Below are 17,753 nucleotides of genomic sequence, written 5' to 3'. Positions count from 1 at the left end.
CACTTTTGTGAAATACCTCACTCATTCTCAAGACTTTCTGGGAACTTTGTATGAGAATCATCTGTTAACTTGTTTTATCTTCATCTCTCTGACTGAGCTATGTCCATGTTGGGAAGTATCTAACAGAAGTATCTGACTCACCTTTTACGTACTATGCCAGAACACATTAGTCAGTGAGATCCAAAACACCTAAATTAATTAACGTGTAACATTCTGAGTGATCCACAGCCAGTGAATTAATAATTAAATAAACAAATACATATAAAATCTGGGTAGCACTTATCTTCTCTCATGATTTGCTAACCACTATGCCAGTCCCATTCAGTGTAAAGGAGATCTCTACCTGAATTAAACCCGTACCTCAGCACCTTTACTTTGACCTGTATATACCTCTATATACTTATTTCTTTCTTGATTTTCCCACCATTTCTCCTCTTTTCTCACATTTTGGGAAATTTACTAATTAATCTACAGTTTCTAAAGTTTTGATTAGCTTACATTCAACTTGCATAATTCCATGACTCTCACTGCAAGCTGTTCTCATGGAAAATCTCTGTAAACTAATTTCTTGATCAAGGACTATATAAGAAAAAAATGCATATGTAAGTTTATTTTATTTATTTATTTATTTTATTTTACATTTGTTTACCAGGATAGTCTGAATGGACAAAAATATATATAGGATATATAAGAGAAAAAAAAAACATCTCCATATTGAAATGTGTGGAGAGAACTCCTTTAAATACAAAACAATCAGTAGATATTGTGTAATATATATTACATTTCTAGATCAATGAAAAACAGTAACAGAAATTTAAGTAGCATAGCAGTAAAAATATAATCAGAAGAGAAAGTTTGTGACAAAAACAATTAAGAATCACTGTTGTATGATTAAGAGAAGGTATACTACAGTGTGATTTCTAGTAGATTAATAAAGCAATGTAACTGTGAATTATTTACTATTATACAATGGAGCATCGCTAAACATGAAAAACATGCACGTTGATTGGTTAATCCAACCAGAGTACTCGTTATAAATCCAGCATAAACTAACAATAATAAGTCCAGCTGCTATTGTATCATGGAGCAGCTATTTCATATCACCAGATACAAAAGCTCCATCTATCCTCAACCCCTTTTCCCATTTTGCACATGGGGTTGGGGTATCACTTCAGCAGTGACAGTCATCTCGAGCCAAGATTTTACACTGCTGGGTGATCGTCTCTCTAACATTTGAAGTACACTTTGCTCACATGCTTCACACACACTACAAACTTTTCTTATTTCTCTCAATTACATCTGCAACCACACATGTTCAAAACATCGCAAATGTGGTAACTACAGCTGTTAGTTCTTTTTGTAAGAGGAAAATATAGTAATAGAAATCAATTTCCTAACAGAAATCTGTAAAGAGTTACTGTGCATGCAAGTCTGAACTATGAATGGACAACGATGACATTAATACCCACACAGTGATGTAAACCTTGCCTCTACATGATATAAAATGAATGATTAATAAAACCTTACAAGGACTCACTGTGTGTGAGTCTGCAGGGTGACTAAACTACTGCATTCAGTATGTACTACATACAGTGACCCAGCGATGTAAACTTTGGCTCCAGACAATTATCACTGTATAAGTGACACCCCAACGGCATATGCTAAAGTGAAAAAAAAAGTTACAGATAGAGGGATAGGAACTACTTCCCTGCATTTAAAACATCAACCAGCACTGCAGAAAACACAGTCAGCAATTACCTTTTCTGAGATAAAATAGTCCCAGACAGACAGAGATGTAAGGAGATAATTATATAAGTAAATATAGTTTTTAAAGCTTCATGTGAACATAGACAACAATCAAGTCAGATTCAATAAATTGATGCCAGAATATCAAGTTATTTTCCTTTAATTTTTACATCACATTGATGTTGAAAGAAACTCAGGGGAGTATGCTATAGGGAATATAAGAAATAGGAATTGTTTAATTTTGTAATTACAAGTGATTATATTTTTAAAGTTATGAAATATTTGATTAATGCCATAAGAAAAATTATCAGACTTGTTATTAAATTAACAAAATTTACGTAAAACCAATGAACTCTGCTTATTCCATATTGTTCCTTAAACTGATTTTCTGTAGTTCTGACATCAGTTATATGAATCTCATGTATTGTTTTCCAGACAGATACATAGGTAGGTGTGATCCAATGTAATGTTACATTAATTACAACTGATTTGGAATAAAGATCTAAGCTAGGGAATGCTATCCCATTACTGTTCCAAGCTCTAATGTGCTATTTATATGCAATCCTAGCTTTTAAGGGGAACCATAAAAATTTAAGTAGTATGGAATCTAATTTTTTTAAATACGTTTTTGGGACAGGGTAGTAGCAATGACTGTATATAAGACAAAATGTTAGTTAAAATTATCATTTTAATTAAAGAGAGCCTATCCTCTATTGTGAAGAACATTTTATTCAATCTTTTGATTAGTTCACTAATGGTGGTTATTAAATTATTGTAGTTTAGGTTAACAGACTCTTTCCATGTACTCTTTATACTGACACCCAAATATTCTAATACATCATTCTCCCAATTAAACAGGCTATTCTTTCTTAGGTTTTTGTTGATCTTTTTGTTAATTAGTAATGTTTTGGATTTATTATGATTAAATTTAAGCCGTGAAATTCTTTCAAACTTGCTTAAGGTATTTATAACATCATGCAAAGAACCATCAATATCACCCAGCGTTAAAATATCATCATCAAATAACTGTATCTTAGGCTAATAGTCCTTATTAACTTGAAAGCCTTTTATATTTTGCTTGTTTCTGATATATGTAGCAAAAGGTTCCATTGAAAGAGCAAACAATGGTGACGAAAGACAACCTTGTCTAGTTCCCTTGAGGATTTCTAGTGGTGAGGATAGATATGATCCAATTTTCACATAAGCTTGTGCCCCACTATAAATTTTCATTAATAAGTTGACAAAATCTGAAGAGAATTCAAAACCAATCAGAATTCTTTGCAGATAAGACCAACTAATAGAATCAAAAGCCTTTTCTATGTCTAGGCTGATAATCGTTGTTTTTTGTATTTGCAACAGCTTGAATTTCTGAATGCTGGTACCTAACATTATGCTGCCAGTTATGCTTGAATGATATGTGTGTTTTCTTGTGTGTGTGTGTGTGTGTGTGTGTGTGTGTGTGTGTGTGTGTGTGTGTGTGTGTGTGTGTGTGTGTGTGTGTGTGTGTGTGTGTGTGTGCGCGCTCCTGTGTGCATGTGCTACATTTCTGTGTGCACATATGTATGTATGTGTATGTGTTTATGTGTGTGCACAAGTGTGTGTGCGTGTGTGTGTGTGTGCGTGTGTGTGTGTGTGTGTGTGTGTGTGTGTGTGTGTGTGTGTGTGTGTGTGTGTGGGTGTGGGTGTGTGTGTGTGTGCATATGTGCTCAAGAAGCATATGTAAGTAAAACATTTTTGCACACGGTATTTGTATGATTCCTATAGTCTCTGTCTTACCTGTGGCTGCTGTGTAGCTGTTGGTCTCTGAGGTGAAGGAGCTGATGTCTTTGGCACAGTCTGGTTCATTTTTGCTATCACCAGATCCGCTATTAGTTGCTGATCTTCTGCCTGATGCTCTCCAATTAGTGGCATTGCACAGTCCATAACCTAAAACCACAAACACAAGAAGATCAGTTGTTAAATGTAAATTTTGACTTCTGTAACTGTAACAATAAGTGGTATACATATTTATAACTCTTGTAAGTCTAGCTGTGATCTTTATTACTAAAGTACATACAAATAATATATTTCTTCATTGCTATTCAGTTTCATAGAGCAAGTTATTGACATTGTTCACTGTACAGCAGTGATGACTTCTGGTTTCAGGAAGAGCTGTACTGCTTTAACAGGAACATTATGAGCATGGTCTACCATATAACACGATGCACTAATGAATATGTGATAATGTTTAGTAGAATTACTAGCCACATTGTATAATTTGAAGACTCTCAGCCACTTTGGCCTGATGCTATGTCCATAATACTCTCTTTAGACTCATTTATTTTTTTGTTCTGCACACAAACACATCATCAGTCATTGTTTTATGTTTTTTAAATAAACACAAAGTAAAAAAACTTTTATCAATAAATCATGGATGCACAATGAATGAAATCCAAAGCTGAATTATGGAATTACTTCTTTAATAGACCGTAACTTATACAAACTTGTTCGTATTAAGCGCTTTCATCCACACTGATGTGGACTTCATCAGAATACCTAACAGTTTGTTCTAACAGTTTATTTAAAAACTTTTTGGTTCCAAAATCCGCCCACCATAACTTTTTAAAGTAACACGGTTACAATGAATTTCAGCTGGTGTTAAAATTAATTTCATTAGTATTAATCCAATAATCAATTATAACATGTATAAAAATACTGTTACTCAACTATGGTTTGTGTATTATTTCCTATACATACTATGAAACTAAAATCAATTCATATAAAAAACTGAAATCTACTCTTATAAAAAGACTGCATAAATATACATATAAAAGTAAATAAAAATATGTTAACAATTATGTAATACAATACATGTAAATGTAGGCTGATGGTTATTGAAAAAACAATTTTATATTGATCAATATGTATATATGTCAACCAATATATTTATGTCAACCAATGGATATTTTTATATTATGTGTACAAAATGTAACATTCTCAACAACTTAATTTTTCAATATGAAATCATCTCTATGACAAAACTGTAGTAATAAAATATATTTTAAACATATCTGTCACTATACTAACGCAGTTTCAGAATAGGTTTTATAGTGATATACTCGTTTAACCCTGGTTCTCTAGCTGCATCTGTAAGAATTTGCCATGTTATTTCTTTTTTGCTCAACTGAGCCTTTATATTTCCACCTCATGGATCTGCTATAACATGGTCAATTATAACAAATTTAAAAGTATGTGCTTCACCATATTTTTTGAGCACTTGTTCACCTTAACTATGTGTATGCTTATATATATATATATATATATATATATATATACCACACAAAGGTGCAACTTGCAGCCTAACTGTTTTTTAGAAAGGTCTACATTCACACTACAAATGGAGTGCTTTATTTTCCTTTGTGTTTGTACATGTTATACATACATGCCCCACTACTGTGTACATGTAATGAAATGCAGATTTCACAAGCTAACTTTGAGGGGGTGTCGATGCCATTGGTGCTTTAACTTCATACGTTGCACTTTATGGTATGCTGTAGTTTGGTGCTGGCTTGGTGAGACAAGAGGTCTCTCTCCTACTATTTAGTGATTTATATTATTTTTAGTATTGTATCAATTGGTGTTGAATACTGGGTGATGTTCACATGTTTGTATTTTGTTCAGTTCTGATGTGCTTGATGTTTTGTTCTGATAATAGGATAAAATGATATGTAGATTGTGTTTCAGTGGGTTTGTTCTTCACCACTAAATATTTAGATGAATCATTGTATTGCTCTGTATGAAATGCATAGTGAAATTGCCATAAGTAGACAACTGTAGTTTTAAAATGAAAACTCATAAGCGTGCTTTTAATTAATATTTTTTCATATGCTAACCACTTTTCAATAGCTTAAAGTTATATTTTCAATACAACATCTATGGATTCTCATGTCAGCAGCAGTGATAACATTATTGCATGATTCTAGCCTCAGAGCATATTTTCACACACTAACTCTGGAATGCCTGGTTAAAATCCTATAGATCACTGACTCTGAAATCCCTCATTATAATGCAATAGTTCACTAACTCTGGAATCCCTCATTATAATGCATTAGTTCACTAACTCTGGAATCCCTCATTAAAATCTGGTAGATCACTGACTCTGGAATCCCTCATTAAAATGCAGTAGATCACTGACTCTGCAATCCCCCATTAAAATGCGATAGATCATTGACTCTGGAATCCCTCATAAAAAATGCGATAGAGCACTGACTCTGGTATCCCTTGTTAAAATGGGATAGATCACTGACTCTGGAATCCCTTATTAAAATGCAATAGATCACTGACTCCGGAATCCCTTGTTAAAATGCAATAGATCACTGACTCTGGAATCCCTCATAAAAATGCAATAGATCACTAACTCTGGAATCCTTCATTAAAAGGTAATAGATCACTGACTCTGGAATCCCTCGTTAAAATGCAATAGATCACTGACACTGCCAGAATCAGGGAAGCATAACGCCAATGGTTAGAAAATGCTGTGAAGAATTATTGACCCTGTTGTCATTTAAACAACCATAAAATCTAAAGAATCATCCTGTGAGAAGCACAGAAAAGACCAGAATGAACACAGTTGAAAATGGCACAAAACCCTGCAAACACTGAAGATGATCTGTTCAGCTTAGCAACTTTATTGGAGTTTAAATGCACAGGCTTCCTTTCATACCTCTCAGCTGTCCAGATTTTTCCAGAATATCAAAAATTTTGACTCATAGTTTTAGTTTATTCCACATAAAATGTATGGTTTTCTGGCAAATGCCTAAGGATTGAAGTCAGTAAGTAATGACATACATTGGAGTATTTGAGTTTCATGCTTTAGATCCTTCAGAAAATGCATGCTAACACAAATTCTGTTATTCTAGCAACTTTCTAAGTATATAAAAACAGTATTTAAAATCTGCCCTTACAGGAAACATTCAGAGAGATGTTATATAGCAGAGAGTGTTCAGACACGCAGATCTAGGATGGATGCCCATAGATACCCAGTTGCATTAAAATGACTGCCAAGCTAGTGGCAGTGCATTTTTCCCAGCCTGATTACTCTTAGACATGTCAGTTCCAGCACTTCAATGACATTTCTGTACACCTTTGGAAAGGTGAGCGATGAATATTAAGCGAATTCGGTTGCGCAGCCTGACAGCCAATAGTCTGAACCTGAGCCTTGGTTTATACTGAAGGAAATTAATTTTTTTTTTAATTCTGGGAATGCATAATCTCATGTTCAATTTACTCTGAATCCAAACTGCTGCCTGTATCAGAAAGTTAACAATAAATACAAAATTACTATTACTCACAGTTTGACATCTGTGCTTTATTCATGACAAGAGAGTTGTTATTATAAAATATAGCTTTCTAGCACTACTAACCATGAGAGTAGCAGTCAGTACAACCTTAACACTCGATCAAAACAAGAAGTAATAAGGTCACACTGAAAAGCCACACAGGGAGACAAATTCAAGAAGATCTTTATAAACCAGAATGTTCACTGTATAATACCTTAAATCTCCTTTGAAAGAGGCCCATGTGAAATATGGAAATTAACCCATAAGGACATACAAATGTTTCAGCCTCATGGCTTATGAATGCAAATGACATTTTTCATTTTATAAAGCTTTATTAAGGCATTCAGGCCAAAAAAGCCTAACACCATTAGCTGTAGTCATGAGACACTTCAACTTTTTTATGGGCTTGTCAATACGGAACAGTATAAGGGGATAGTTTGCCCATTTTCTGAAAACACTCTGCTTTTAAAAAGTTTTATGTCTTTAATATTAGGCTGACTGCAAAATTTTCTTAACAAGGCCTGAAAACAGCAAGTAAAAAGGTTACAAATAAAGGAAACATAGGCAAAAATATTGTGCGCACACACACACACACACACACACACACACACACACACACACACACACAAACATCTCTGAAATATAGTTGTCATACTAAACACTTGAGATGTACACTTTCTTTACATACACTGACAAATTCACTTCCCTTTCTAGGCATGATTGTTTTTTTAAGCTTTATATCTAACACACATAACTTAATAAGTCCTGATAAAAGGATCCTGTTAGGCCTAAAGACATGTTAAAGCCTTCTAGAGCACAGCACTAACTTTTCATTATTTTTGTGAAGGAGGAATAGTCATAAAAAGCAAACTTTAATAATTTGTGGCATAAATATTAAAAAACCACAAAAGTAATCTGCCTGTCTTCAGTTTATCAAATATAGTGTTGTGGTAAATGTTTTAAAATGTTTTGAACTGCCTGCAATAAAGCATTACATCAATTTTCTAAGTTATAAATATATTTACTGTCTCCAATTCTTTTGGGTTTCTAATACCATAAATCTGCAGTATAGTCTTTCCTGTTACTCCCAAGATAAATAATATCAAATATATTATTTTCTTGGGTAAGTACATCAGCAATTTTATATATATTATTATAAGATTTCTGCATGTTATAAACATGTGCATATTCCCTCATAGGCAGACAAGCTTGTCCACAAAAACCACAACAGATTTCATACATATAAACTAGGAAGTACAAACACATTTGAAATTTTGCCGTAACTTGCATTCAACTATCCACTGTATTCCTGCTACACAGAATACATTCCAGCTGTTTGTTCCCTGAGCCACAATCTGAACTGCACTTAGGCAGTGCTCTATTCCTAACCTAGGTGATTTTACTCTTGTATTTAACACCCCCTCCATCAGCACCCCCCACAGGCTCATATTCTTAGGCTGCAGTTCCCCAGCTGTGTTCTACGATTCCAGTTCCCCATTGGTAAGTGTGTGGGTGATGGGGAAAGGGACTCAAGAAAGATGGAGGTGGAAATCCATTGTATGGAGCGTGAATGAAATGGCTGGTTGGTTGTAGAACAAGATAGATGTGAGAGATTTATTAGAAGATGATTGTGGTGGTATATCTAAAATTTGTTATTTCCAGAAGGAGAATGATTGAAGAAAATGGATACAAAACATGGGAGAAAAGAGGAAAATAAAATAAAATATGGAAGCCAGTGTATGTGTGTGTGTGTGTGTGTGTGTGTGTGTGTGTGTGTGTGTGTGTGTCTTTCGGCTTTTCCCAGTTAGGGGTCACCACAGCGGAACTCCGGTCCGCTAATGATTGGCAGTAGAGTTTTACGTGCTGGCTTGCCGGGCCTAACACACAACCTTCAACGAAGGAATGCCCATTCACGCATGTCGTCACACAGTAGACGCTCTAACTGAGAATCGAACGGGCAATGTCTAACTGTGAGGCGACAACGCTATCGCAGCACCACCACCGCAGTTATATGGAAGCCAGTGTAACAAAGGGAAATACTGCCAGCCCAGCTATATGGAATTTTGTAAATAATTTTATGTCATTTGTAAATATTGATATGATTTATACAGTTTCTGCCTTTAATTTCTCCAAGACTTTTGGGTTTCTAATACCATGACAGGAATGGACCCCATTCCTAAGTCAAAGTATGATTAAAGTTCATGAAATTAGTATTGTTTCACTCTTTGATGTTAGCCAAAAGTGCTCTTCACAGCACCCGCAATGTGCCCAGTAATGACTCCTTCTGCAATTTGTATGGTGTTACATGAATTGGTAACATATCTAAATACGACTGTAAATTCTTTTTTTTATAAGACCAGTTGCTCCTACAGTAGGAACTGTCTGGGTATCTTTCTTCCACATGGCTCTAATTTCTGCCTGCAGATTGAGGTATTTTATGATTTTGTGTCTCACTCTGTACGCAAGACACTGTAGTCACTAGGTGTGGCGATTTCAATGATCAATGCTACTTTTGTCTTCTTTTCTTGGACCACTATATCCAGTTTTCTAGCATCTATCTTTTGGACTGTTGATATTGAGTGATCCCATGTGATATAAATTTCATCATTTTCAATGAATCTCTGTGGCTCATGTTTCCAGTGTTTTTCAGCCACTTTGATACCATAATGTTTGCACAATCTCCAGTGTAACAATCTTGCCACATTTATGCCTTTCAGTATACAGTCCCTCTGCCATTAGAGAGTCGCAACCAGCAATAAGGTGTGTGACTGTTTCCACTTCGGTTCCACAAAACCTACATATGTCTGTTTCTCCCACATGTTCAATGGACTTAGTAAATCAGCGTGTATGTAGCCCACTATCTTGGGCTGCCAATATTAACCTTTAATTTATTGATGTAAATTCACCACTCCTTAACCATTCCTGCATTTGTTCTTGATCAACATGAGGCTCTTCCAGAAGTTTTCTATACTTGCAACTATATTTATGTTTTTTCCACATTTCTTGCCTTCTCATCTGATCCTTCAACTTATATTCTTTCTTTTGTGTTTTTTTAGCACATTCAGTTGCTGCCTAGTTTTTATCCACTTCTGGTTTGATTTCCATTCCTGCTTGACGTCGATATGCTTCTGCTAAATTAAGCAGAGTTGTCATCTTAGATTTATTCTCCTCATGTTTCAAAACTTTCACCACATTTGGATCTTGTGAGATCAGTAGATATGTGTGGAGTCCCACGATTGCAGATCTATACATGTAATAAATTTCATGGAGGCCCATCCTTCCTTCAGAATGGGGAATATACAATCTTGGTATACACTGATTTTTATAAATCATTTGGTGAGCATGAATCATCTTTCTTGTTTTAATATCCAATCTATCCAGCACTTTTTGGGGCCAGTCAATCACTTCAAAACTATAAGTTAGGACAGGAAGAGCAAATTGATTTATAGCTTGGATCTTGTTCCTAGGTGTCAATGCTGTTTTCCGAATTAATTTAAGTCTTCTAAAGTATTCCTTACTAAGCTTTATTTGCATTTGTTCATGTTTTATTGCTGATCCTTCATCAGTTCCCAAGTATTTTTACACCCCCTCTTGCTCAAGTTCTTTTATATCACATTTTTGTCCCAAACTGATGTTTTCCTGGTGCTGCAATTTTCCTTTTTTAAAAGTTGCATTTGCACATTTATCAAGACCAAATGACATTCCAATATCATCTGAAAAAGTTTTGACAACCTGCAGCTTTGCTTTCAGTTCCTCATCTGATGAGCTATACAATTTTAAATCATTGACAAATAGAAGATGAGAAGTCATTAGACTTTGTTGTTTTCTAGAAGCCAAATTATAGCCGTAACCTTAGCTTTTAAGTAAACATTGTAATGGATTAATGGCAAGGCAAAATAGCAACAGTGAGAGGGAGTCAGCCTGGAATATCCCCCTTTGGATTTTTATCCCTGGGATAATAATCTGTCCTTTATCATGGCTTAATTGCAAAGTGGTCTGCCACTGTTCCATGGTTACTGTAATGTAATCAATCATTGTAGGATGTACCTTATACATTTTTAAGCACTCTTTTATCCATGAATGTGGGATACTATCAAATGCTTTTTTATAGTCAATCCATGCCATACTTAGATTCTTCCCTTTCTTACAGTTCTCCACTATAACTTTATTTAACAACAAATGATCCTTTGTTCCATATGACTTTCTTTTATTGCCCTTTTGTTCTACTGCCATAATTGAGTTTTCTTCTAAATGACTATAAACTCTGTCAGCGTCAATCCCCGTGTATAGTTTATACATCGTTGGAAGACAAGTTATTGGTCTATAATTTTTAGGGTAACTTGCAGGTTCACTCTTAAGTAAGAGCATTGTTTTTCCTGTTGTTAACCATTGTGGTGTCTGTTCGGGGTATGCATATAAATAGTTCTTACTCATGGCTAGATCCTTGTGTAAAGAAGTTAATACTTTAAGCCAAAAGTTAGGTACTGCATCTGGGCCTGGGGTTTTCCAATTAGAGGCTTTTCTCAACTTTGTTTCAATGTCTGTGGCTGTTATTTCATCCCATTTCATATCCTGCACCTTTAAACTTCTTATTCTTTCTTTTACTTCTTCTATCCATTTAGCATCTTTGTTATGTTCCACAGGATCTTCATAGATACTTCTCCAAAATGTTTCTACTTCCTCTTTTTTTCGGCGGTCTATCAATTCCTTTTTACATTATTTCCCAATTCTCTATAAAACCTTTTTGGGTCATCAGTAAATTGCTTATTTTGTGCTTTTCCCTTATATTTATCTTCTTATCTTCTGAGTCTTTCCGTCTGTTATGACATTTTTAGTTTGTTATCTCCAATAGTGCATAATAGATCCTGGTCTGTTCTAATACTGCACATTGCTTTTATCATATCTATCTTTCTTAATATTTTTGTTGATCTGTTCCCTCTTCTATAATCTTATAACAATGACACTTCTTGTCTTAGCTGCTTTATAATTTTCTCTGTTCGATAGTTCCATGATGATATTCACTTTCACCCCCCCTTTCCCTCGCTACCCTATGTTCCTGTGGTAGAATTTTATCAGTTATTAATTTAGCAACACAATAATATATTCTGTTTACCTCTGTTATATTGCATGGATCTCTATGGACAGTCCTAATTACTGTGTTAATTTGTTTTATCAAGCTTCTGACTTTTGGGGTTTTATTAACCTTCTGCAGTCTATTTCTCTCATTGATCTTGATATATCTGTCTTTGTCTATTAAATCAAGCAACTCTTATCTTGATTCCTTTTCTTCCATACTGAGGGCACATACCTTGTTTTCCATTTCCTGCATGCATTCTATAGAAAGCTCTATAACATCTTCTTGTGGCACATTCTCTTCAATTTCATCCTGTGTCATCTGTTGTTTTGTCATATGGAAACTCACTTGCCTATCACTGCTCAACATTGACTGCATCAGAGTTTCCAGTTTCCTGTTTCTTTCCTTCCTGTCTAGCTTCAAGTGAACTTTTATACTGATTTCCTGTGGAAGGCTCCAAAATATCTTTATATGGCACCTGACCTGTTGCTTCCTTTTCCACTGGTTTCCCCTTAATTTGGATATCCATTGCTCTATCCTGTTGTGGTGCTTTCTGCATTTGATTTTCTACACTGAATCCTTCTCTTTGCAGCTGTTCCATTACCTCAGTTTCTATTTCTTTGACGTCTCCATTACTAATCTCTTTTTCTACTTTTCCTCTTAGTCTTCTTATTTTTTGTATTGTAAAGTTTTCCATATCCAGATTCCTTTGCCAATATTTTTCTTCAAATATCTTTGGTGCTGCTCTTTTTGTATTAGTTAGTTTTGCTTTCTCCTTTGCATAAATATTACACCATATTAAATCTCTTTTCTTTTCCCATGTCCATATTTCTTCTTCACATGTCTCCTGATCTTCTTGCTTTTCCTTATTCTGGGGACTCACTCCATCATGCTGTGATTCATAGATTCATAGATTCATAGATTAGTACTAGGCTAATTGCCCTTGCGAGCCATTTTAAGCCTAGCCAATTATCCCCTGTGAGATTCAAACCCTGTACCTTGTGTTTGTAAGGCAAACACCTTAACCATTAGGCCACCCTCCCATCCCTGTACGGATGTAGTCCGTTTTAGAACTTCTGCATTAAATCCTTCACTTCGCAGGCACTCCATAACTTCAACTTCTATTTCTTTAACTTCTACTTTACTAATCATCTTTTCTACATTAAATCTTTGTGCTTTTAATCTTTTTATTGTGAAATTTTCCATATCTGGATGCCTTTGCCTGTATTTTTCTTCGAATATCTTTGAAACTGCCTTCTGTATATTAATTAACTTGGCTTTCTCCTTTGCATAAATATTGCACCATATCAAATCTCTCTTTTTTTACTGCGGTGGTGGTGCTGCGGTAGCGTTGTCGCCTCACAGTTAGACGTTGCCCGTTCGATTCTCAGTTAGAGCATCTTCTGTGTGGTGACATGCGTGAACGGGCGTTCCTCCATTGATGGTTGTGCATTAGGGCCAGCAAGCCAGCACATAAAACTCTACTGCCAATCATTAGCGAACCGGAGTTCTGCTGTGGTGACCCCTAACCGGGAAAAGTTGAAAGACACAAACAAATACAAACAAAATCAAATCTCTCTTTCTTTCCTATGTCCATATTTCTTTTTTATATTTTTCAAATATCTCTAGGTTTTGTTGTTTATATTTTCTCACTTCCTCAGAGGCTTCTTTTTCCAAAGAGATCAAAGTTTCTTGATCTATATACTGTTTTTCAAAAATCTGCTGTGTTAATGAAAGCAAATTTTTATTTGAAGCTTGTGACAGTTTTTCCTGCGGAAATATTTTTCTTTCCTCTAATTTCTCTCTTAATCGTTTTGTGTATCTTGTGTCTGGAAATTCTCGGCTTTTTACATAATAGTAATAATACATAATTTCTTTCTTATCCTCAATAGTCCACTCTGTTGCCTTTATGGCTCTTCTTTGGTCAATTAATTTTTGTCATTTTTGTGGACTACTACTTCCTTCTACAACAGGTTGGGCCATCCTCCCCCTGAGCCTGGCCTGGCCCCATTGTAGAACTGTTTCTGTATTTTGAGGATTCTACACTGTAATTTTTTTCCAGTCGTGGCACCAGTGCGCCTACCAGGATTGGGCACTTTTTTATCCTGGGTCTTGTGCACCCAACTATCTTTTTTATTTTTGATTTACTTCTGTCCATGATATATGCTATATAAATACAGTCTATATTTCAGTGTCGCCTTGATGAGATTTTGTGAAAAACAGGGTCCACCTCGCAAAGGTACTCACCAAGATGAGGATTAATTCAGTTTCAGCACTACTATGCTCCTTTGCTTGCTGACTTTTCATCTCTCCATCAGGACCCCTTTATACAGATGTGTGCATAAAGTACTGAGCTAAAATGTAACCACAACATGCCCTATTGGAACAGAACAGGAATGTACTTGCACTTTTGTGACTGTTTAGATGTATATGTTTAATGGAAACTGGAACACAGGTAGTTAACTTGAAAAAAATTCAGAGAAAATAGTTGAAATTAAATTGTTTCATAGCCACATAATAAAATAGACGTTATTTCTCAGTTTCAGTGCAGTAGCACACACAATGTCTAGAGCTAGAAGTTTGTTGTATTGTCTTGAAATAAATGTAATTACTAGGTTTGAGATGCAGACATGTTTTATTGTTTATGACTTCCAGGATCTGCAAACATCTGAAAAAATATGTATTTTTCACAGGGAGATGCTACAATTTTGTTAGTTTCTGACAAAGGGAGTTTATCTCGGGAATTGAAGTCAAGTGACAAAAAGTGATGTCATCCAAGCTGACCCAGCAGTAATATTTGATATTAATTTAAGAACTCTCTCAGAGAGAGAGAGAGACAGGGCATTTTTGTATTTTGTCTTTGACCTAACAAGAACATCCACTGATCACCACATCTGCAAGTGCCTTGTTGTAAGTTTTAGGGCATGGTAACTTTTTTAGATTCAGACTGGAGTATAGTAAAGTGTAGCTTAAATGTTTTCTTTATTTATTTGAGACTGTCCTGAAATGTTGCTGGGTTTACTGTTTTAAATATTTCCTGTGATTTTGACCTCTGATGTAACTGATTACTTACAGAGTATTGTCCTGTTCTTTTATTATTTATTATTAAATATATTTAAATATTTTAATTGTGGCAGATCTGTTTAGAGATATTTGAGCTCTTAGAGTACTTGCATATCTATTTGGTGACACTGTACAGGCCACTTCTAAATAGCCTTGCTCTTTGTCAGACTACCATTTGGATTAATATTAACATTACACAGTAGGATTGGACACTCTTTGGTAAGGACCTTAAAGTATCTGATAAGTAGTGGCTGGTGGCAGTGGAAACTACTTTATAGTCTGGGCAGAAGGGGACACAGCTAATAAATCTATGCCAGCCTTTCCTAGGAGAGTGCATGTGTATGTGTGTGTGTGTGTGTGTGTGTGTGTGTGTGTGTGTGTGTGTGTGTGTGTGTGTGTGTGTGTGTGTTTGTATATAAAGCAAATCTAAAAGAGTTTGTGTGTCAGTTACTTGGGCAGGGACACAAAGTGCTGATTGGACAGAGAGGGTACTGGAGATCTAAGTTTTACTTCTCAGCTCAGCTGAGATCTCAAACCTATAGCTGTGCCATTAGGGAGTCTTATTGGGGAGCTGAAGAAAGAGGGAGAAATCAGCCTCAGACTAATTGTGATCTCTGTGTGCTTTTAAGGGAAATTGCACTTTACTGTGTGTGTGTACTTGCCATTTACCCAGTGTATAGGTTCTCCACTGCTGCCAGTGGTGAGGATTGAGGTTACTGGGCCAGTGCAGGGGTGTCACAGCCTGACTAAAGGTTCTTCATGAAAAATTTGTTAGGATGGAGGGAACACCAGAAAATTTAATAACATTAAATTTACAGGAGTCTGGTTGAGAGAGATGTTAAAATTTAGAGATATTGCATGCGATATAGCGATGTTAGACAGGAAAGAGTCACATTAGTTGGCTCAGAGAGAAGTAGACCAGGTGAAGAATGAAATTAGTCAGGGTACGATTTTAATGCAATTTGCATGTTAATGTAGCAGAAAGTATATGGAGGTGATGGCCTTTAGTGAACTTCTATAAAGCATTGGTGGACCATGTAAGGGAGAAGCAATGTGCCACCATCTTGAAAGGAAGTTATTGCAATAGTTCTACCCATATGGAAAGAAGGAAGAGCACATCATGCTAATTGCAGGTATTTTCCCTTATTAATGTTGGGCAGTACTCTCTCTGTATGGATGCTGATGTTTTAGTTAGGAAAAAAAAAACAATGCTATATCTGGTAAAGGAGTCAGTAGGTTTTGTAAAGCCATAGATCTGATGGTCACTGATGCATTTTGTTAGACCTTAAAAATATTCTCTCCCATACATTTTCTATTTCCCTCTCCATTAAACCTTCTCTCCCACACACCTCATCAGACTTACTTCACTATGTTTTATTTTTCTTCTCATTATATCTGCATCTATTTGCTGACCTTCTACTGTACTTCACAATATACTCTTTTATCTTGTAACTCAATAGCCCACCATCTACTTATCCCAATTCATCACTAACCTATAAGCTGCTCCTTGCGTCTGTCTTACCCCACCTCCAGCAGTTAGATCACTCACCTATGAATGCTGTATGTAGGCCTAAATGTAGAAACCATTGTTAATAATGGCCACTGTACTCTAGCTGCTGTACTTATTTATTGTTGACTGCTCACACGTCATACTCTTTCCATTTGTGTTGCTGATTATTTAAGGCCTTTAGCCACATCTGTAACATGTGGAATGAAAATAAGGGATTTCTGTACTGTACTAACGCTACTTATCTGTTTATAATATTTAAGATATTTTGTTTATTTTCTCTTTTGATTTAATAGTTAGGACTGCCTTTACACTGGTATAACATGTGCACTTTTTATCTTCTAGCTATTAATGTACAGTTGTTTGTATTGTTTTCATCAGTCTTATACTCTTGTTTCTTACTTTAAGCTTTTGTAAACATGGTGAAGCTTTCCTCCCTGGCGTCTCTGCTGAAAAGGGGCCTTATGCCCAATCAGACTATCACAGTAAACAAATGATAATAAACAAACAAATAAGTAAATGTGGAAGACCAGCTTATCTGCTAAATTAAAGGAGGTAGGTCTGGGACAGAGACTTAACTGTGGATTTGTGACATTCAATGACTCGTGTATTCACTTTAGAGTCAGATGGGGACTGCCCCAAGAGGAGTGGAGACAGGAACTAGGCCTGAGGATCTTCTGTCCTTTACAGTTCTTATTGTTAAAGATGAAATGACACAGAAGATTAGAAGAATTAAAAGACAGGGAATAGCAACAGTTTTTAAAAGCATTATTTTGTTTGTGTAAGATTATATGGAGCTGCTGAATGAAGCAGAACATGTTTGGAAAGGTGGTTTACAAGCATCTGATACATTTAGCAAGGCTTCTGGTCTTCAGGTTCATGGCAAATAAGCATTGGTGATTCATTTATGAGGTGGTAAGTTCAAAAAGTTAGGATGTCCTATAAGTCAAGAATGAAAGGGAAATTCCTGAGACTGAGGATTTTTTCCTCTGTTAAAGAAATGATATGTCAAGGCTATTAAATGGAAGTGAGGGGTTATTCACAT

The 17,753-nt window shown here is 35.5% G+C and overlaps 1 protein-coding gene across 1 annotated transcript in view; it reads right to left on the bottom strand.

Moving 5' to 3' along the window:
• The window catches only part of SYN2 (synapsin II), a 1,726,111-nt gene that overhangs the window by 217,539 nt on the left and 1,490,819 nt on the right, over positions 1 to 17,753 (bottom strand). The window contains exon 10 of the mRNA XM_044078054.1: positions 3,523 to 3,672. Coding sequence (XP_043933989.1) covers positions 3,523 to 3,672 — 150 coding nt within the window. The remainder of the gene's footprint in view (positions 1 to 3,522; positions 3,673 to 17,753) is intronic.

The sequence above is a fragment of the Protopterus annectens genome, chromosome 7.part0 (genome assembly GCF_019279795.1).
Source record: "Protopterus annectens isolate FY-2018-M chromosome 7.part0, PAN1.0, whole genome shotgun sequence".
Classification (NCBI taxonomy): Eukaryota; Metazoa; Chordata; order Ceratodontiformes; family Protopteridae; genus Protopterus; species Protopterus annectens.
This window is presented reverse-complemented; position numbering and strand designations above follow the sequence as displayed.